General features: G+C 45.1%; 1 protein-coding gene across 3 annotated transcripts; it reads right to left on the bottom strand.

Annotated features, from left to right (window-relative positions):
* Positions 1 to 1979: 1979 nt before the first annotated feature.
* Positions 1980 to 22153, bottom strand: NACC1 (nucleus accumbens associated 1). Of its 3 annotated transcripts, none has more exons than XM_075859120.1 (7): positions 22040 to 22153; positions 21528 to 21707; positions 11250 to 12096; positions 9913 to 10107; positions 9165 to 9270; positions 8919 to 9016; positions 1980 to 6388 (listed from the first exon to the last, which is right to left on the bottom strand). In XM_075859120.1, exons 3-7 carry the CDS (start codon positions 12085 to 12087, stop codon positions 6135 to 6137), a joined length of 1491 nt encoding a protein of 496 aa, XP_075715235.1. In that variant the 5' UTR covers positions 12088 to 12096; positions 21528 to 21707; positions 22040 to 22153; the 3' UTR covers positions 1980 to 6134. The 3 variants fall into 3 exon arrangements, with proteins under 3 accessions (XP_075715235.1, XP_075715234.1, XP_075715236.1); XM_075859119.1 differs by having other exon boundaries at positions 11250 to 12151; positions 22040 to 22152; XM_075859121.1 differs by having other exon boundaries at positions 9913 to 10086; positions 11250 to 12151; positions 22040 to 22151.
* Between the last annotated feature and the right edge of the window lie 662 nt (positions 22154 to 22815).

Here is a 22815-nt window from a genome sequence, read left to right as displayed (position 1 = left end):
TGCTCGTGCACTGCCCGCCGAAAAATTTGTTTCTCCCTGGAAAACCCTTTTAAAGGTGTTGTCGTAATAATATGTATCACCTATTCACAGGACAGGTGATAAATGTCTGGTCGCTGACCGCATCTTCTTAGATCAAAAATATTTATTCATGCCAAACCTCTGCATACAGAGATGGCGACGTTTCTGCCCCATTCAACTGGGCATTCCTCAAGCTTGGGGAAGGCCCAGTTGTATGGGGCCAAAACGTCGCCGTCTCTGTATGCAGAGGTTTGGCATGAATAAATATTTTTGATCTAAGAAGATGCGGTCAGCGACCAGACATTTATCACCTGTCCTGTGAATAAATATTTTTGATCTAAGATGATGCTGTCATCCATTAACGTTTTTTTTAAAAAATTTCACTGGCTGTATGCTTTAAATGGGTTTAATGTACACAATCACAATATGGCATGCAGCAGGTGTCACGTTTCATACAGGTGCCAGGCACGTGCAACAGTGGCGAGTCAGAAATCAAGGGGTGCCAACCGGTTTATTAAAGGCCTCCAGTGCCTTCTGTGCTCTACTATTAAGCCTTGCCAGAGGCAGGGCTTTATAGTAGAGCACAGACAAAGGTAATGCTCGTGGATTGAGTGAACGATCGCATGGTAAAGTCCCCTAGGGGAACTTCCTATCTTAGACATTTGTGGCATATACCATGTCTGATAGATGCGGGTCCCACCTATGGGGTACAAACCACTACTTGATTACTTTTTATTCAATTTTGATCAAATACAGCAATTCGGGCATTATGAATTTTTCTTCTTATGGCTTTTGTTCTTTGTTCATTTTTTGGGGTTTAGATATTTTTATAGGAAATGATGTTTTTGAGTTAAACATTTTTAAAGGGGTATTCCCATCTTAGCATTTATGGCATATCCAAAGGATAAATGTCTTATAGAGGCAGGGCTATGCTTTGGGACCCACACCTATAGCAAGAACAGGGGCACCCCTTTAAAATGGTTTCTTAACATTAAAAAAAAGTAAAAAGTTCAAAATCATTCTTCCTATAAAAATGTGAATAAAAAAAAAAAAAAAAATACTGTATAAACACCGTAGGCAAAAAATTCACAATGCTAGAATTTATGTATTTGATCACCTTGCTTCCCTGAAAAATTTAATAAAAAGTCTCATGCACCCCAAAATGGTACCAATTAAAAACTACAGCTTGTCCGCAAAAAAACAAATCCTCACACCGATCCATCGACGAAAGAAAAAAAAAAGTTCTGGCTCTCAGAAGATGGCGCCAAAAGTATATTTAACAAATTGTTTTTAAGGGTATGTTCACACGACAGCGTCCGTAACGGCTGAAATTACGGGGATGTTTTCAGGAGGAAACATCCCCGTAATTTCAGCCGTAACGCCATGTGCAGGCGCTTGAACGCCGCGTCCATTACGGACGTAATTGGCGCTGCTTTTCATTGGAGTCAATGAATAACGGCTCCAATTACACCCAAAGAAGTGACAGGTCACTTCTTTGACGCGGGCGTTTATTTACGCGCCGTCATTTGACATTTTTTGGACGTAATTGGGGGCAAAAACGCCCGAATTACGTCCGTAATTAGTGCGTATGAACATACCCTAATTTGTAAAAAAAATGTACAAAGTTCAATATCGCCGTATTTGCATTGACCCACAGAATAAAAGTTACCTCAAAGTGAACAAAACCCAAAAACATTTCGGAATTGCATTTTTTTTCTTCAATTCCACAAAATACATTTTCTGAGTTTCACAGAACATTATAGGACACAATAAATGGTAGCATAGACCTCATACGGCTATGTCGGCGGAAAAATAAAAAGTTACGGCTCTTGGAACGTGGAAGGAAAAAACGAGTGGCGTATGCGGAGAGCTGCAGGCTGGACGCCCCGGTTCAATCCACAAATCTGAACCCCTGGACAGACCCAGGTAAGCGGCTTCTGGAAATAAATGACAACCAGATGTTTTTCCCTTTTTGTTAAAAATGTTTATTAATGTTTTGAGATTTTTTTTCCATAATGTGCAATGCTCTTGTCTCACAGTTAAGGGAACACACAGCGATATCTTGGCACTTAAGAGAGCAGAAGGAAGGGGGGGGGACATGTAAAGTGAGCGATTTGGAAAATTGCGAAAAAATTCCCCACCCATTGCGCAGGGGGATGGGGAGGGTCTGTCAAGCATCTGCATTTCACAATCAAGAATGTGCAATTAGTGAGAAGTTTGTTATGGCAGAAGGAAATATGGAATTTCATTTGGTTACATTTTTTGACTTTTTTTTTTTCAATTTCAAATTTCTACAGTTAAAAAATAAAATTATTTAAAAAAAACAAAGTTACCGGCCCAGGAGCAGGGAAATAAAAAACAGTGGAAAGTGTGCAGCCCTCCTCTCTGCTAGTGTATCGTTCTAAAGTTTACCAGTCTGTCTGTGAAAATGCCGTTAATATTGCCAGCTAACAAGGGAGGAATCACCTTTATCCTTCATCAAAATTATATTTTATAGGTGGGGGTAATTCGGTCTATGGCTTTAGTACCATAAAGGTGAAATATAAATAATTGTAGCACCTACTCTCAGCCTGTAGATGGTGCACTATGATCTGAGTAAACTAAATAGCACCATCTAGTGTCCAGGAGCAGGTACTACACCTATTAGATGCTCTCATTGAGAAAAGGCCTATAAAATATGAATTTTAAAATATGTGAAATCTCCCTTTAAAAAAAAAATGACTATGGTGATAATGTGGTTTCTGATGATCATTATACTACAAATATGAAAAAAAAATGCCTAAAAAACAAAAAAAAGGGTATATACATTGTGCGAGCCCACACACCTCTGTATATACACGTTCACAACACGGATTTTTCGAGGGCTGCTTCTTTCAGTCTCTCCATTCCCACCACCTATTGCCTGCAAAAATATTAATTCAAATATTTACATCCCATTACAGCCCGGCAGAGCCCTACTACTAGAGAGCCTTTACGTGGGAAGAGAGGGGTCACTATATATATATACACATATATATGTACACTGATATCACGCACGCATTAGGCAGCCCTAGTACTCAATTCATCCGTCACCACGTTGTAGCCCCATACAGACAGCATTGGTTAGTATGAACACTCAATGTATGGGTTATACATAGTGCTGTGAACTGTAAAGATGAGGGGGAGAAAGTAGGAATCATGGGGGGAGGGGGGGGGGGTTTGACGTTGCCAAGAATATGAATAGACTGGTTTACACGGCAACCAGCGTTCTCGCTGTGATCAGTGTATCAGCCTTAATGCACAACTACAGTGTTATCCTTATGATCATTTCACTGGTACCATATAGTTCCCTCTCTATCCCACTTTCGTCCTCTGAACAGAACCTAGAAACTACAGGCTTTACCTACAGGATTAGCTATACATATATTTACAAAATAAACACGTTAATCGCACGCCCAGCAGGGGGCGCAGTGCAATGACACTCCGGCTCTCCCATAGGACTCCATGATTTGTTCATCAACAGCGGGGAGCATGGGTTGGGTTAGAGGGGTATCTTGGATTAGCTGGATTGACATGAAGTATAAAGCACCAAGGGCATGTCACCCAAACACCGGAAAACAACTTTCTTTTCATAAAAATGTTGGTTAATATAGCAGGAAATCATATCTCGGCTATGCCCAAGTACAGGGCCTGAGGGGGTGGAGCATGACACAGGGATTCTTCATTTAGTTTTCTTTCAATCTCGTGTCATGCTCCACCCCCCCCCCCCCCGGTCCCCGCTCTAGACATAAGAGTTTTAGTTTTGCCTGCAGTGTTCCTTTAAGGTCCTGCCAAGCCTCCCTCTTCTCTACCCTGAAATATAGACCCGAGTAATCTGAGACAGACGGGTTGTCAGGCACCGCATCCTTAGATACCCAACTACAAAGCCTGTGGTTGTTAGGCAGTGTTTTCATAGCAACCAGTCTGTCTCCAATGACTCAGCACTGTGGTGCCAGCAGAGAAGCGGAAATACAGTTTGGCGGCAGTCACTCCAGGTCTTTATTAATCAGATTTTTCTAAAAAAAAATTAGGTGAACAATTCATTTAAAGGAGTTGTATTAGATTAAAAGAATGGAACTGCCCCCAACCCCCCTTAAACAGCGCTACTCTTGGTCTTCCCCATGACCATAAATCACAGGTCAGACCCTATGATTTCAGATGTCACCTATTAAGAACCCAGCAAGGGATTGTTAAAATGGATCAGAATACCCCCTCCCCCAAAAAGATTTAAAAAAAGCATGACATGGACATAGATAATACCACACCCCCATATACTCGAAAAAATCCTGAATGATAACTCTGTGTTTTGCAAATATAAAATCAGAACTGGTGGTTTATGTGTAATCACTAACATGATCATCATGGGGTACACCATGCCCCCGCCGGGGGGCCATGAGTTATGGGAGAGCAGGTCATAGTTGGGGCACAGCGCACCAGCCTGGCATGAATGGAAGCGCCTTACTCTAGGGGCCTCATTTATCAAAACAAACAGTAAAACTGCCCAATCAGAGCTCAGCTTTAATTTCTTACACTGCTTTGGAAAAACGAAAGCTGCGCTCTGATTGGTTGCTATGGGCAACAAAGACAGGTTTTGATAAATGGAGCTCTATGTCTCGGTTCTTCTAGCTGCCCATCTCACTGGAACTCTCCAGCCAGACACAATTCATCTCTGAGGGGCCCAATCGGACCCCCGGTTACACAGTCCAATACGAAAACAGTCAAAACGCAGGAGCCGACACGCCTGCCTACACGTACGTGAGCCGCTCTACATACATAGCAATTAGTGTGAGTCGTCTAATACAGTAAAATCAATGCTTCTAAGGGAATCGCTTGGAAATCCGCCTTGTGCTACCGTTATTTAAGGCGTTGTTTGATGTCGGGCAAGTCTGGAAAAAGAAAATCACCAGCCTTAGCGAAAAACTACCACCAGGGGGCGTTCTAACGACTCCATTAGCATAGCATTACAAATGTGCTTGTCCTTAATCCTAGAGGGCAGCCATTTCATGGACTTTATAGTAAAAGGGGTCCTTTCAGATGGCCCTGAGCGGGCCCCCTGTAGTTAAGAGGATTAATAAAAACCTATACAACCCCCCCCCTGTAAAACAGTCCATGGCTCCGAATATCCAATCTACAAAATGGCCGCCCTCCGTAAACTGCAAACTTCTATTACCATGCAAAATTTATAAAATCTAGGGGTAACCGCGTCTCCCCAAAATGGTGAAACTTACTAACATGACAAAACAGAAACGGGAGGGGAGGAGGGGAACATAAAAACTAAAAAATGTGCAATTAGTAGCTGTGCAAATAAAGTTGTCCGTGGCCGCCAATCAAATGGGGTTTTTTTTTTCTGGAAAACTTACAAAGAATCTGATTGGTTGCTATGGACATAATCATCTAAAGCATTGATCTCCGATCTGCGGCTCTGTCCAGCTGTCGGAAAACTACAACTCTCAACATGCTGCGAGCTGCGGTTACGCAACGGCCGAAGACCGCCGATCTAGGGAATTATAACTTATTACGCTCCGGCTGTAGGCGGCACTCTCCTCTCCAGCAGCTGATGCGAATTTGGGGGAGTTCTTTCTAAATGTAGCAAAGTTACTAAAAAAAAAAAATAAATTCTCCCAGACCGCCAGAGCTGGGTTATCAGAGGGCCATGGGAGTTTCTGCCCCGGCTGCACCATAAAATAATGCGGAGTATTTACAAGTCAACCCCCCCCCCCCCCCCTGCGAGTGGAACGTGTCCGTTCCAGTTGGATGACGGCAGGCGAGTATCTCTATACACTGATAATGGACGCGCTATATAATGACACGGCGTAGTATAACTGCATACTGATAATGGAGACGTGGCGCTGTATAAATGATACCGAGTATCTCATGCAGCAGTGTATAGCGATACCGAGTTCCTCCGCAACAGTCCCAAGGTCGTGCAGCAGCGTACAGTCATACTTCGCACCACCTACTACGGCATACAGATGATAGCCCATCTCCTCAGTGCCATATTGTCCGTGCTCCCTCCCCTCCTCATTACAGACAGAGAGAGGGGGAGGGGTATTTACATATTTCTGAAGGAGGGGGGGGCTGGGGGTCGTGCAAGAACATCAGGGCATTCCCTCTCCTGGCTCGCCATCAAATCCCGTATTGTGATCTACAGTGGTGCCTCCGCCCATCAAATCGGGCTCCATTTTGCCGGTGTCGTTAATAAAGGACGTGTAGGCGTCTCCTTCGGCCATCAGCAGCTTCAGTTTCGGGATCCAGCTCTTACGCACCACGCGCCGGGCGTTCGTACACATGTCCGCTGCAATGGCGTTCATCTCGCTCTCCTTAAAGTTTGGGGCAAAATTCTGACAGTAGACTGTAAAAGAAATAGGAAAGGGGAAAGAGTAAAAAAAAAAAGTTTACAAACTTAAAAGTGAAGTCGTGAGGAACATTAACCCCTTAATGACCAGCCTATTTTGGACCTTAATGATCAAGCTATTTTTTACGTTTTTCCATCGTCGCATTCCAAGAGCTATAACCTTTTATTTTTGCGTCGACATAGCTGTATAAGGTCTTGTTTTTTGCGGGACAAGTTGTATTTTTTAATAGCACCATTTTGAGGTACATATTATTTATTGATTAACTTTTATTAACTTTTTTTTTGGGGGAAATAGAAAAAAAACCTGAAATTTCGCCACTCTTTTTCGCGTCTTAAATCAACGCCGTTTACCGTGTGGTATAAATAACACAATAACTTTATTCAGCGGGTTGTTACGATTGCAACGATACCAAATTTGTATTGTTTTTGTATGTTTTACTTCTTTTACACAGTAAAACGCTTTTTTTTCTAAATTATTTGTTTTTGTGTCTCCATATTTGAAGAGCCGTAACGTTTTTATTTTTTCGCCGATGCGGTTGTATGAGGGCTTTTTTTTTGCGGGGCGACTTGTAGTTTTTATTGGTACCATTTTGGAGTACATGCGACTTTTTATCACATTTTTTTAAAGTCAGTATTCACAGAAAACAGCAATTTTTCCATAGTTTTTTTACGGCGTTCACCGTGCGGGTTAAGTAATGTAATAGATTTATAGTCGGGGTCGTTACGGACGCGGCGATGCCAAATATGTGTAACTTTTTAACTTTATTTTGTTTTTTTAATAGTAAAGCATTTTGTAAGGGGAAAAGCTGGGTTTTCATTTTTTTTCACAATTTTTTTTTTTTTTTTTATTAAACTTTTTTTTCACTTTTTTACTAGTCCCATTAGGGGACTATAATATGCGATTCTGCGATCGCCATTATAATACACTGCAATACTTTTGTATTGCAGTGTATTACTGCCTGTCCGTTTAACACGGACAGGCATCTGCTAGGTCATGCCTGTGGCATGATCTAGCAGGCATTCACTCCAGGCAGACCTGGGGGCCTTTATTAGGCCCCCGGCTGCCATTAGAGACACAGACACTCGGCGATCGTATCGCCGGGTGTCGGTGGGGGAGAGAGGGAGCTCCCTCCCTCTCTCCAAAACCACTCAGATGCGGTGCTCGCTATTGAGCACCGCATCTGAGGAGTTAAACGGGTGAGATCGATACTAATATCGATCTCACCAGGCAGAGCAGGGACGCCCCCATCCCTCAGCTGCCTCTGGCAGCTGAGAGCAGGGAGATTTGACAGCTCCCTGCTCCGTTTACTTATTCCGATGCCGCGACGTAAAAAGTCTATGGCATTGGAATAAGGCCCGTTAGTGACCGACGTAGAAACACGATGGGCCGGTCACTAACGGGTTAAACAGGATCTGTCACTACTTTATTAAATTCCCTATCTCCTAATCTAATAGGCGCTATGATGCTGATAACTACGGTGTAATTATTTTTTTTTTTTTAAACTCTTTATTTGCAAAGTTATGAGCATTTTTCTAAATATGATAATGTGGCTCTAATAACCAAACAGGAGGTGACTCTTTCTTTTCACTCTGGGCGGTGTAATGTTTTCTGTATGACGCTGTCCAATCAGCTTACAGCTTCTCCCCCTTCCCTGCCCAGCAACACAGCCTGATCATATAGAATACAGCTTACATTCCCGACTGTGTAATCAACTGGTGATATCTCTTGTTGTGTCACAGCTAGAACTGCGACCTCATCTTCCATATGACACAAGAACCGCTGTTCTAGGTGGTCCACAGCCGGAGATACGGCTATTTAAAGTGATCCCCCTTCCCTCCAGCCTCAGTCTCTCACACTGTGTGAAGCAGCTCCATGCTGATAGGACAGTGTCAGAGGCTGTGAGGAGGCTCCTCCTCCCTCACAACGTTGAAGCAGCTTCATGCTGATAGGACAGAGTCAGAGGCTGTGAGGAGGCTCCTCCTCCCTCACACTGTGTGAAGCAGCTTCATGCTGATAGGACAGTGTCCGAGGCTGTGAGGAGGCTCCACCTCCGGAGAATCGCTAGTGGCGACACCCACTTGTCTAGTATAGCCTAATTTGCATATTTAGAAAAAAGCTCATAACTTTTAAAATAATAAACTTTTTAGGACACAATTTTCACTAGTATTATCAGTGTGACCGCGCCTATTAGATTAGCTAGGAGATTTGGCACTACTAAAATAGTGACAGATCCTCTTTAAGAGTTACATGTCTGACACAGCTGTCTATAGGACCTCCAAAGGGAAGGAGTATGGACAAGCTCCCAGGCTGTAGGTGGGCTGTCATGCGGTTGTCCCAACCTCAATGTAGGAGTGCATTTTCCACTTGTACTAAGCCAAGAGGCCATAGGGGTGGTGAACAGAAAATGAATGTACACAAGACTGACATGAGTAGGAGGCGTGAGCATGGAGTCTGTGTGACCAGTGAATAGCAAAATGGCTGACTAGGAGTTCAGCTTCCAAAAAAATAACATTCCAGGAAGCTTACATTTCACAGCATGCAGAACCCGACTGTCCAGAGGCTTCCTGCTGGGGTCATTAGTGGAGGAGCGGATTCCGGTGCCGCAGCTGTTTGCTAGCGTGTTCCTGGAGTAAACAAGGAGAGCAGAGAAGTGGTTAAATTCCTGATATCAGTATCTTGAGGCGCCAATGTCCTGATGGAACAACCCCTTTAAGACTAAGTTCACACAATAAAGGGACTGTCCCTTAATCATTAACCCTTCCTACCTCTTACCTGTCAAAGAAAGAGGCCAGCAACCTGCGCAGCAGAACCTTGTGGCGCGTCCCGGCACTGATATGACAGTTCATCAGTTGAGCGCGGGTGATAAACACGTTGGTTCCTGAAATTAGAAAAAAAAGTGATCAGTCACCCGTAGCCATGAAGTGGAGGAAGGGAATGAAAGACGGATGACTACTATCTCTATCATAGTACAACACTGGTAGACATGCATAGTGTAGGACTGAAAAGACTAAGTGGGGGGCAATAAGAATATCTATACCAATGCCCCCTTTTTTAAACAACCGAACCGCTGATGTTCCCCAGTAAAGAAAACAATCAATACATAAGAGGCTGGCCTTTCGCATAGTATATTGGGATAGGTCCCAAACTCCAAAGAACAGCCTTAAAGGGGAATGCCATGAAAAATTCTGGCTCACTTATTTGACCCATAGGATCTTACTCTTGCTCAGTTATAAAGCGGTGGCGGCAGACCTGCCTATTTTAGCGCCGCTCTGGCTATGCCTCAGGGGAGTATGTCGTATGCTGCGCTCATACATCCGGCCTGGCACAGCAAGAAGAGGTTCTGGGCCAAGTAAAATGGAGTAGAGACCACCCCTGAAGTGAGCAAGTGTGGGGTAGGCCTGGCAAAGTTGATATTGGAGCAGATGAGCTTAATTGGACCCTGTTAATCTGTTTGAAAAATGCACAAATAGATCCACAGCAGCCATTTTCAACAGCAGTACAGAGTAATTAAGCAAGGTACCTGTCACCAGTTCTATCTTCTCAGCCGGGTCTCCTTCTTCATAGAGTTTTGGGTGACAGCGGTTGCCGATCTGACTGATGAGCTCCGCTGGAAGGGTAGCCAGGTCCTGCTTGACACGTACGCGATTCCTGGAGTCTGAAAAGACGGGGTCCGGCAGGGCCTCCACCTTCTCAGCTGAAGAAGTCAAAGAATATTCTATTGACAAGAGGACAGGCACACGTTATATCACCCAGCTAAAGGGACTCTAGTACATACACCGCGACAGATGCCCCCTCCATCCTAGAGACGCTGCCACCTGGTGTACATGGTGCCAATAACAAACTAATGTTTTTGTTACCATTACTTATCTTGTACTGATTCGGAATTACAGTTTGTATTCTACTCCAGAGCTGCATTTACCATACTGCTGGTTTCAGAGCTGAAATCTCCCAGGATTCCCTGCGTGTTCTGGTGACTTGCATTCTGGGAAGTGCCCCAGGTTCAGTACTGTAACCTGAAGTAGCAAAAACTAACTTTCCCTCTCCACTATAGGAGTTTGGCTAAGCTGTTTATCTGTGTTCAAAAGGTGGAGATACCCTTTAAAGGGGTTGTCCAGTCATAAGAAATTGATGGCCTATCCTCAGGATAGGCCATCAATATCAGATTGATGAAGGTTCGACTCCCGGCACTGATCGGCAGCAGCTGTTCTAAAGGGGCCGTGGCGCTTGTACGAGCTCGGATTCCCCTTTCATTCCTGATCTGCTCCCACAGCGAATTGCCGACATACTTGTAGCGGCGGTTCACAGTATTACAGCCTTCTCCCATACAAGTGTATTGGCGATTCACAGTACGAGATGGGGCAGTAATGAAGGGGAAGCAGCGCTCGTACAAGCACCCCTTCAAAACAGCAGATCGGCGAGGTGCCGGGAGTCGGACCCCCACCGATCAGATATTGATGGCCAATTCTGAGGATAGGCCATCGATTTCTTATGACTGGACAACCCCTGTAAGCAACTTTTGCCAATCCCTTGAGTTGGAGTTCCACCACAGCTAACTTTATTCACAGTAGCATTCAATATCATTCTGCTTTCCTGTTATATTTCAGGAGCTCATGTTTCCATCACCCCCTGCTGATTCAGTATCGGCACAGAGCATTATAGGAAATTTCATCTTCAGATCTCCCACTGCCCATTAAGAGCTCAACTAAGCCTCAGGGAGGTTCTCTCTCAGCACAGCGCTTATGTACACCAAGCAGTAGCAAACAGGATTTGGAATGCAGCTCTGGTTGGGACTGGAGTATAAGCCATGATGGTGAGACTCACATACCCCAGGCAATATATAGTGCTCAGAAATCTCACCGGTCTGGTTGACGTTCATCATGCTGTACATTGTATACATATTGCAGATCTGCCTGTATTGCTCTTCTGTACCGTCCTCTCCGACCTCCTCTTCCTCGTCCTCCTCATTGTGATAGGAGCCCGGGCTGTCACTTGTGTACGCACTGGAAGTTCCTGGGCTTGTCCTCTCCGAACCTTGTGGGGCCACACCCCCTGATGGCCCTCCAGCCGCTCCTTGAGAGAAGCGTGGCACCTTTCTACTTGCCGCTCCGGCCTCTTTCTGTCCCCCATCCCAGAGTCTCTTGGCCACTGGAGTGCACTGCACGGAATCAGACTCTTGGGTCTCCGTTTTCACCCGAGGCATCCGGGACGTAGAGTAAGAGGTTGACGATGACAGTGCGGCCACGGCTGTGGCTGCCGCCGCTACTGCTGCCGCCGCTGGGCTCGGGGGTTCGGAATTTGGAGTTTCTTCAGGGTGGAGACCTTGGGAGTCACAGCTGGGCGAGCTGACCTTCAGGAAGAACTCCGTCCCCTTCTCCATGATCTCCTGAATCTGCAGGAAGCCGGCCGTGTACATGAGAAGGAACTGGTCTCCTACGTTCATGCTGAGCCGCCCAGTGTAACAGAAGCTGAGGATTTGCTGGAAGGACTGAGGTTGGACTGATCCGGGCAGCTCCACAACAGGGTTCTTGCTGCTGTGGAACAGGTCTCTGAAGTAGGAGCTGCTCGCTGCCAGCACAGCCCGGTGGGCTTTGAACTGGTGCCCGCGGACCACGACGGAGACATCGCAGTACAGTCCCTGGAGGCGTTGCTCGTTCAGACACTCCAGGATACTATTCCCAAAGTTGGGGATCTCCATTTGCAGAGTCTGAGACATGATGACAAATCAGGGGAGGGAAAGTGAGAGACGGAGGATAAAGAGGCTGCAGGGGGAAAAGGAAATGAAAAAAATAAATAAATGATGAAAACAAAAATCCAATATATAGAAACAGTTCATCTATCAAATAAAATATCAATGCTATTATGTAAATCCACGTTCTAATATACTTTGCATTTCAATTCCATATAATGTTCAAGATCTCTGCTTGCAGTCAGTTAATTCTAGGGTCTGTTCTGGCAACACAATGCAATAGTATTTCCTATATGAAAGTAGTAAGAGTCCCAGGATACCGGTGTCCCTGTATTCTGCAGCAGGGCACCTCTTTAATTATTTATTTCATACTTTTACATTTTCTGGGACACCCCAAAACTACAAAACACATCCATGGCAAAAGGGCTTCATGACAATAGACGCACTCAGGGTGGACTGGCAGTGGTGCTGGTCATAAATACAAGCAATAAAAACGCCATGAAGTCCGTCCAAAAATTATTCTGGAAGAGAGTTCCATCCGTCTTACTGGTTCTCAATTATATAAGGTAAATGAGTAACATGAGCCGTCAGACATACATGAAAACTTCCCTGGGGTACAGGTCTGTCTTGTAAGGTCAGCCATTCGTCCTCTAGTGTTCAGTTTCAGACAAACTAGCCATATTAGATAATGTGGGGCCAATACCTTAGTCACCCGGTCAAGTCTGGATCTGTATATAACCATTCTTATCAGCTCTCCCTGGCAACTAATAACTGGAAGACACCCCCCCCCCCCCCATATCCCTCACTGACTCAAGAGACCCAGACATCAGAACAACAAATGCAGCTCTGGAGTATAATACCGAATGTAACGCAGGATCAGTACAGGATAAGTAATGTATTGTATGTACACAGTGACTCCACCAGCAGAATAGTGAGTGCAGCTCTGGAGTATAATACAGGATGTAACTCAGGATCAGTACAGGATAAGTAATGTATTGTATGTACACAGTGACTCCACCAGCAGAATAGTGAGTGCAGCTCTGGAGTATAAGGCTATGTTCACAGAGTTTTTTGCAGGCAGAATTTCTGTCTCAAAATTCAGTTTGGAAGTTTGAGGTAGATTTTCCTCTCCCTGCACGCCGCGAGCATAAAACGCCATGAAATACGCTTTCTCTGCCTCCCATTGAATTCAACGGGAGGTCAGAGGCGTAAACGCCTGAAGATAGGGCATGTCCCTTCTTTCTCCCGCAAAATCAATGGGAGGCATTTTAGGGCCGTTTTTTGCGAGTTTTTCGGCGCGGTTTCAGCGTCAAAAAACTCTGTGTGAACATAGCCTAATACAGGATGTAACTCAGGATCAGGGCAGGAAAAGTAATGTAATATATGTACACACAGTGACTCCACCAGCAGAATAGTGACTGCAGCTCTGGAGTATAATACAGAATATATCTCAGGATCAGTACAGGATAAGAGTGACTCCACCAGCAGAATAGTGAGTGCAGCTCTGGAGTATAATACAGAATATATCTCAGGATCAGTACAGGATAAGAGTGACTCCACCAGCAGAATAGTGAGTGCAGCTCTGGAGTATAATACAGGATGTAACTCAGGATCAGTACAGGAGAAGTAATGTAATATATGTACACAGTGACTCCACCAGCAGAATAGTGAGTGCAGCTCTGGAGTATAATACAGGATGTAACTCAGGATCAGTGCAGTATAAGTAATGTAATGTATGTACACAGTGACTCCACCAGCAGAATAGTGAGTGCAGCTCTGGAGTATAATACAGGATGTAACTCAGGATCAGTACAGGATAAGAGTGACTCCACCAGCAGAATAGTGAGTGCAGCTCTGGAGTATAATACAGGATGTAACTACAGATCAGTACAGGATAAGAGTGACTCCACCAGCAGAATAGTGAGTGCAGCTCTGGAGTATAAGGGTATGTTCACACGGCCAAATTTCAGACGTATACGAGGCGTATTATGCCTCGTTTTACGTCTGAAAATACGGCTCCAATACGTCGGCAAACATCTGCCCATTCATTTGAATGGGTTTGCCGACGTACTGTGCAGACGACCTGTTATTTACGAGTCGTCGTTTGACAGCTGTCAAACGACGACGCGTAAAAATACAGCCTCGTCAAAAGAAGTGCAGGACACTTCTTTGGACGTTTTTGGAGCTGTTTTCTCATAGACTCCAATGAAAACAGCTCCAAAAACGGACGTAAAAAACGGCGCGAAAACGGCGCGAAAAATGCGAGTTGGTAAAAAAACGTCTGAAAAGCAGGGTCTGTTTTCCCTTGAAAACAGCTCTGGATTTTCAGACGTTTTTGTTGACTACGTGTGAACATACCCTAATACAGGATGTAACTCAGGATCAGTACAGGAGAAGTAATGTAATGTATGTACACAGTGACCCCACCAGCAGAATAGTGAGTGCAGCTCTGGAGTATAATACAGGATGTAACTCAGGATCAGTGCAGGAGAAGTAATGTATGTACAAAGTAACAACTTTATATATAGATGTATAGAACCAAACTATAAAATGGTGTTTGAAGGTGAAGATACTATAAATTAAAAGTGTTTTCCCACCAATAACATTAAAACAATGATCCACAGGAGCGCTCACTCACTCAACTGTTTCCATAGACTCGTATGGTGTCATTGCACATGCTCAGTCACCACTCCATACAACTCCTCCAATCCTGAAGGAAATGGAGGGGGGGGGGGTGTCTCCTATTCTGGCAATCGGTGGGGGAAGGTGGAAGCAAGAGCTGTACACCCACTGATCTAACATTTATCTTCTGTGGACAGGTCATAATATATATTCCTCCTATATACATCCTGAGCAAAAGACACTCCTCTATGACGTCCATATGTTCTAAAGGGGGCTCTCGCATTGAGGGGACCCCTTCTTATAATGAAGCCGCTTAAGAATTACGATGATCACTGCGGGTCCGGTGAATGACTGGCCATAGGTGGGCAGTTCTTTGTTGGCAGCTCTACTCTGGGTACTAGAGGGGAGAACCTAGCGAAGAACCCAACTGTATGACTTCCCTACATCCTTATAGAGCACATGGACATGGGCCAGGATATTAAAGGGGTTTTCCAGTTTCAGCAAATACATTCATTGCATAATCAAAAGTCTTGCAACTTTCTAATATACTTTGTGTTTCACTTCCATATTCCAGGGCCCTGTTCACACAGGATTTTTTTTGGGAGGCAGAAAAAAAGCTGCCACAGAATTCCTGCAGGAATTTTGAGGCAGATTTTGGCCTACCTGCGCTCTTTTGCCGTGGTTTTCACAGCATTTTCGCTGCGTTTTTTTTTGCCCGCGACCATTTAAGCTAATGCAAGAACCGCAGGCAAACATCGCAGTGAAAAAAAAACGCTCGGACACAAGCGCCGCGGCTTTTTTCTGCCTCCCATTGATTCAATGGGAGGACAGAGGCGGAAACCACGGCAAGAAAGGACATGCCGCTTCTTTTTTCCCTGCGAGCATAAAAAAAAAAAAAAAAACCCCAACCCTCTGCCTCCCATTGAAATCAATGGGGTGCGATTTCGGCCGTTTTTTCTGACATGGTTCCTGAGCCATAAAACTCTGTGAACAGGGCCTAACGTTCTCGCTTGGCCGTCAATGAATGGAAACATTGCGCTGATCATGTGATGAACACCAAAGTGTGATCGTCAGATGACCAGGACTGTAAAGAAGAAAATTTCCCTTTCACTGGCAGCAAGCAGAGATATTGAAAACAGTGAGGAATTGAAACACAACTTGATCGGTCATTATCTCTTATCTATTCCATATGTTACTGGGCCGCAGAATGAGCGGGCTGCAGGTTTTTGAAGCAATTTCTTCAGATATTAAATCATTTAAGAGCTCCGGCCGCAAACATGTCAGTATGTGCGCTCATCATCATCATCATCATCGTCGTCGTTATATCTTTGCTATGTAGCCAACTTTTGTACATGGAAATTTAAAGGGAAATCGCCACCAGGACCGACTGTCGCGGAGGAGCCTTGGTGGAAATTTCCCATTAAATGTTTATTTACAATGATGGCTACATAGCAGAGATACGGCACAGCGGCGCCAGCTCACCACACACACGTTCTTGCGCCCCCTAAAGGTTAATCAAGGTACTGTACATATATTAACCCCTTAATAAACTGCCAATACACCTTTTTACAGAGGTCATTAAAGGGTAACTCAACTTTTAAAACAAACTCGACATGTGAGTTTTGATTGGTGGGGGGGGGGGGGGTCTGAGCACGGAGACCACCACCGATCACTAAAACAAGGCGGCAGAAGAGCTGGGATAGCGCTGTGCCACTCCGTTTCTGATCGGCTTTCCTCAGAGCGCTGTACGGCTCAATAGAAAGTCTAGGAGTGACACACCCTGATCAAACTGGCTTTATGCCGGATAAATCGACAGATATAAATCTCCGACGGCTGTTTTTGTATTTACAACTTCCAGCTGATAACTCGGGTAGACGGGTGCTTTGCTCTTTGGGCGCAGCAAAAGTCTTCGATAGTGTGGAATGGGCATATTTATGGGCAGTACTTAAGAAAATGGGCATTGGGGACTCGTTTATCTCATGGATTAAGATGCTGTATATGATAGACCTGTGGCTCGACTTAGTCAGAAAGTTCTTCACTCTGACACATTTCCACAGGATAGGTCATCAGTATATGATCGTGGGGGTCCGACACCTGGACCCGCCACCGATCAGCTGTTCCGGCTGCCTCCAGGCACCAAATGTCCCTGCTGGAAGCAGAAGGCTCTGGTCATCATTGGGTAGAGGTACACGGCAGGGATTCCCGCTTTCTCCACTGCTCTTTGCCATAGCTATTGAGCCGTTACCAGTTCTAGTTTGGGGTTCGGTGGATATTGTCGGGTTCCGTCATGGGGAGCAGGAGGATAAACTAGCCTTATACGCTGATGACATGTCACGGTTTTTGGAAGATGATGCTGCCTCCTTGGATGCCGCCATGTTTGGTCAAAGCTGGAAACTTTGCAACGAGATGAGACGGACGGAGGTCTAGCAGTTCCGAATCCTAGATGATATTATTTGGCTTCTCGGCTGCGGCATCTAAGAGGTCGGGATATTGATGACTCAGTTACAAACACTTCTTATGTTCGGATTCCCTATATGAGGCCCATAAATCCAAACATCAAACTAAAAAGTATCCAACGTTATATTTGATGCAGAAACTATGGTGGTGTGTTCGGAATATGCAGCTTATTAGGGGATGACCACAATATACGGCTATTTGGGATACTCCTCGGTTGTCTCATCTGAACGCCCCAACAGATCTTGCTTTGTGGAAGAATAAAGGGGTCCGTAGAATGGACCAGTTGTTGGAAAATCAAGAACGAACGTTATTCTCCCGTCTGCAGTCAGAATTTGATCTTCCTCATACTCCATTTTAGAAGTATCTTCAGCTTCGTCACGCGTACGGAATTGAGGGTAGGACGACTGAGACCACAGTGATGGACAATGTCCTGATGGGAGTTATTAGTCAGGCTGATCGCACTTCTGGTCTTCTATCCCTTTTGTATAAAAGTCTTCTGACGAGGTTCCGAGATGGATTTCCTTCCATGTTGAGGAGTAAATGGGAGAGAGATCTTGGGCCCATAGAAGAAAGTCAGTGGGGGGGGGATAGATTATCGCGGATTCCTAAATGATCCATGAATGAGGCGCACCGTATCTCATCTATTTCTGATACATCGGGTTTATAGAACACCGGTGTCTCTGAATGAAATTGGATTTAGGGACTCCTCAGATTGTCCCAGATGTGGTGGGGATCCGGGCACGTTGCTACACATGATGTGGCACTGTATGCTGCTGCGACAGTTTTGGTCTGAGGTCAGGACCTGATTTCTTCTGTGTATCGGGTGTCGGTAGATTTCACACCATTTGTTTGTGTTTTGAGGCACGTGGAGGAGATTTCGGACTCTGAACATGTCAACTTAGCCGTTGCCCGCGTGTTATATGTGGCTAGGAAGCTTATTGCACAACATTGGCTGGATGATCGACCTCCTACACGATCAGAATTTTGTAACAAAGTTACGTGGCTAACGCGTATGGAAAAATATATTTACATATCGAGGAACGCTAAATACACGTTCGATAACATATGGTCTTCATGGGTGGGAGAGACGGGGCCTGAATTCATCGACTGATGCTGCGGCTGAGCTGCACATTCTGGAACGTAATAGCCTTGTAGACAATGCGTGCTGCTTAGGGTAACCTGATTATATATATATATATACACACACACACAATGGATTTATATATGTTATGTAATGTATTTGGTGCGGTTATATGTGATAATATTGTGTATTCATGATCATACATACTCTGGAAGATGGGGAGGGGGAGTTTGTATTTGGGAAGTGATGTTGTATCACAAATGTTTTAATTTTGCTAAAAAAAAAAAAAAAAAAAAAAAGCAAGTCTGTGAGACTGTACGCCAATCATGGAAAGCCGATCAGAACTAAGTGGCACAGTGATCACTCGATCACTTCTACCGCTTCGTTTTTGCAATCAGAGGGGTTTTCAGTGCTCTGACCCCCACCGATCCAAACTGCTGACGTGACGGTTTGGCATGTCAGAAAAGTTTAGTAACCCTTTAAGGGATCTTATTCTTTGGCATCCCAAGCCCATGTGTAGCGGGACACGGGATGTCGAATAACAGCTTAACTCCTGCTCTAATGGTTATGATCAGCAGAATAACCGAACCCGGCTGTTTTTATCGGGTTGCCGAGCTTCCCGGGGACAAGCTCGGGGACTGAGGAACCCCCGTGCAGTCACTTCTATTAGAGTTACGGAAACAGGGTAGCTCAGAAAGTTCGGCTGTTTCCGGAAAACGGTTTTGCTGTGCACCGATGTCCCGCTTGGATGCCGGTGGCTTTCTAGCATGTGGTATTGGAACCGCGTCCAGAGGAGGGAGCCACATCCATCAGACATTTATGGCATATCCTGTGGATACGCCTTATATATCAGTCACGACACAACACCTCCAATTGTATTAGAAAAAAAACACATACATACGCAAAACATTACAATAAACACCAATAACTTTATATAAAACCAAGTTTGTTACGCTAGATAAAAAAAAATACATAAAATGTACACGTATTAGGTACCCCCATGGCTTGATCTAAAAAATTAAACAGTCCGTAGTTTGACCAGAAACAATAGCGCAGCATGCGGCGCTATTATTTCCGACGGGATCTGCAACAGACATGTAAACGAGACCTTTTTTAGTGTGAACCGCACAAAAAAAACAAAAAAAAAAAAAAAACACACTTACACACTAAGGTGTATGTACCCCCAATCGGTGCCTTAAAATAAAAAATATAAAAAAACGGATGATCCCCCACATAAAATAAGGCCTCACACAGCCACGTCAATTAGAGGAGCACTCCACGTATTGTTTTTCCCCCACTCCTTTTGTACATTGGTGTCTCAGTGGGGTGCTGTGTGCAGAAATACTTACCGGTCCGTGCATCACGTAGTTTTTGGGTCCAGCGCCGCCCATGTGACCACATTCTGACCTGTCTGGGGTCACTGTGCTTTTGAGAAAACCAGAACTCAGGCTCTCAATGCATTCCTATGGAACCTCGTTCTGGCTCCCATAGGAATGCATTGAGAGCCTGAGTTCCGATTTTCTCAAAAGCACAGTGACCCCAGACAGGTCAGAATGAAGATCACTTGGGCGGCGCTGGACCGGAAAGCTACGTGATGCACGGATCGGTAAGTATTTCTGCACACAGCACCCCACTGAGACACCAGTGCACAAAAGGAGTGGGGAAAAAAAACCAAAAAAAAACCGTGGTTTGGTCCTTTAAGAAAAAGTCATGGCTGCCGAATTGCGGAGAGGCAAAAGGTCTTGGCCATTAAAGGATTTGTTGCAGCAAATTAAGGTTATTTTTTTGTATAATTAAAAGTTATACAATTTTCCAATAGACCTTCTTTATTGATTACTCACGGTTATCAAGATCCCTTATTGAATGTTCCTACTGAATAACAACATTGTTACTTCCAGTGGATAAACTTCTGTCCATGGTCATGCGATGGACACACAGGTGCACGGCTCGTTACATGGTCATGCGATGGACACACAGGTGCACGGCTCGTTACATGGTCATGCGATGAACACACAGGTGCTTGGATCGTTACATGGTCATGTGATGAACACACAGGTGCACATGACCATGTAACGAGCCGTGCACCTGTGTGTCCATCGCATGACCATGTAACCAGCCGTGCACCTGTGTGTCCATCGCATGACCATGTAACCAGCTGTGCACCTGTGTGTCCATCACATGACCATGTAACCAGCCATGCACCTGTGTGTCCATCACATGACCATGTAACCAGCCATGCACCTGTGTGTCCATCGCACGACCCTGTAACAAGCCGTGCACCTGTGTGTCCATCTCACAACCATGTAACGAGCCGTGCACCTGTGTGTCCATCTCATGACCATGTAACGAGCCGTGCACCTGTGTGTCCATCTCATGACCATGTAACGAGCCGTGCACCTGTGTGTCCATCACATGACCATGTAACGAGCCGTGCACCTGTGTGTCCATCGCATGACCCTGTAATGAGCCGTGCTCCTGTGTGTCCATCTCATGACCCTGTAACAAGCCGTGCACCTGTTTGACCATGGACAGAATTTTGTCCACTGGAAGTAACAAGGAATGTTCCTACTGAATAACAACAAGCAGAGATCTTGAAAACCGTGAGGAATCAAAACAGAAAGTAAATTGTACTTTTAATTATATATAAAAAATAACATTAAATTTGCCAAAACCGACAACCCCTTTAAAGGGTCAAATACGGCGCGAGGCCCTGCAGTCCCCTCTGAGAGGCCACATTAAAAGGACGGTCCTCAGGGGTCTGCTTTATATTACTCTCCATTGTGACTTATTGGCATAGGGTCCGCGATGTGCTATATACTACACCATGTATATAGGAATCTAACATTACACTCGTTACACGATAAAGATAATGTGGGACGGTCGGGGGAGGGGCCCTGTACTGGGGGTGGGAAACCCGCTGGGCACTCTGTATATTATATTACAGTCCCGGGTATATCATTATAGTTCTCAGGAGGGATCCCACTCTGACGATACAGGCCATAGACAGGATACAGCCGGCTGCTCTATACACATTATATATAATCGATCACCACTTTATATAGAGTTTATGTGCAGATAATGGGGGGGGAGGGGTCACATATATAAGATAAGGGGTGGAGCCGTCTGCTCTGTGTATTCCACACTCTGTATGATATAAACCCGCATATTACACCCTTATAAGAGAAGTTATCTACTGTTTATAGACGAGGACTCCTGGGAATGGGATAAATAAAGATGGCGGCACTGGATCATTCCTGGGAACACACAGCATAAGAGGTTAGTCACATACCCGAGTGGTCGGTCCTCCTGCTCTCACCGCGGTCCGCTACCCCCGGTTCCCGGTGCTTGGGTCTCAGCGGCTCCGGGAGCAACAGCGGCCATTCATCGCCAGCGAGGGGAGATCTAGCAAGCGCCGATAACACCACAGCCACAGGGGAGAGCCAACGAGCGCCGATCACAGCGAGCCAGACTATGGGAAGAGATAGGCAGGCATTATTAATGGAGCACCGATAGAAACGAGCCAGACAGTAGGAGGGGGAAGAGACTTAGAGCAGGGAAGATGAATCAACTGCCGATATGAATGAGGCAGCCTGTAGACACAAATGATTAATAAAAACGTGTCGGGGCGTGGAAAAGAGACAACAATGAATAGTTAAGACGAATCGTCAGTAGAGATGTATGGGGACGAAGCGGTGAATGCAAGGTGGTTGGATGAACAAACAGGCTAGGGACAGGACGGGCACGTCTGGCAGCCAGCACTAGCCGGTAAAAAGAGAGAAAGGGGCAGAGAGCTATACATACCAAGAAGCCGGTCCCGCTAGCTCGCGAAGTAAACGGACCGAAGCTCGTCAGACGGCTGCTCGGAACCCCAGACTATGGATTACATAGGCAGGCTAGAGAGAACAATCGCAGATACAATCGACCAGACAGACTGCACAGGAGACATTATGGAATACCGAGTGGGGCCAGCTCAGGACCCGTACTGGAGGGAAATAGACAATGACCGAGACAATCGAGCAGGCTACATTCCCAGAGGGTGGAGGGAAAGGAATGCCGAGCAATAGAGCAGACAACGAGCGAAATAGGCAGAGCAGCTAGCGGATTGCAGATTAATAGAGCAGACGCCCAGGGGAAACAAATAGAGCATCGAGCTTCCAAGAATAGACAGAAAAGAAAATGCAAACAAAGGAGTGAAAAGTCGATTGCCGAGTGATGAATTCATACAACACTGCAGACGCACAGGATGCAATGAAGCAAAACGGAATTCACATTGTTATTCATCGTGATGGAGACGCTGTCCGTGGCTTATTATCCTGTTCATAATAAGATTATGAAATCTTCCTGAAAATAATATGTACATCCAATATTATTGACGCGGACACGGGCGTAATATACAGATGAAACATGCTAGAATTCAATCCGTAAATTGTAATCCGTAAAAAAATAATATAAAATAATCAACATGGACAGCATTCAAATCTCAGCTCTAATATAGGCATCTATTCGAGTCAGTGACTACCTCCAGAGCCGCCATCTTGGGGCACCCATAGGGTGGTCTCTTTAGTCCTGCAGGTTTC

Source organism: Rhinoderma darwinii, chromosome 3 (assembly GCF_050947455.1).
Source record: "Rhinoderma darwinii isolate aRhiDar2 chromosome 3, aRhiDar2.hap1, whole genome shotgun sequence".
Classification (NCBI taxonomy): domain Eukaryota; kingdom Metazoa; phylum Chordata; class Amphibia; order Anura; family Rhinodermatidae; genus Rhinoderma; species Rhinoderma darwinii.
This window is presented reverse-complemented; position numbering and strand designations above follow the sequence as displayed.

Excerpts from the sequence above, each read along its gene's own strand:
- NACC1 (XM_075859119.1), bottom strand. The coding sequence starts at position 12,105 with ATGTCTCAGACTCTGCAAATGGAGATCCCCAACTTTGGGAATAGTATC. Across the intron at positions 10,108-11,249 it reads GATGAACGTCAACCAGACCG|AATATTCTTTGACTTCTTCA; the intron begins GTGAGATTTCTG and ends TCTTGTCAATAG. Across the intron at positions 9,017-9,164 it reads CTGGCCTCTTTCTTTGACAG|GAACACGCTAGCAAACAGCT; the intron begins GTAAGAGGTAGG and ends TGTTTACTCCAG.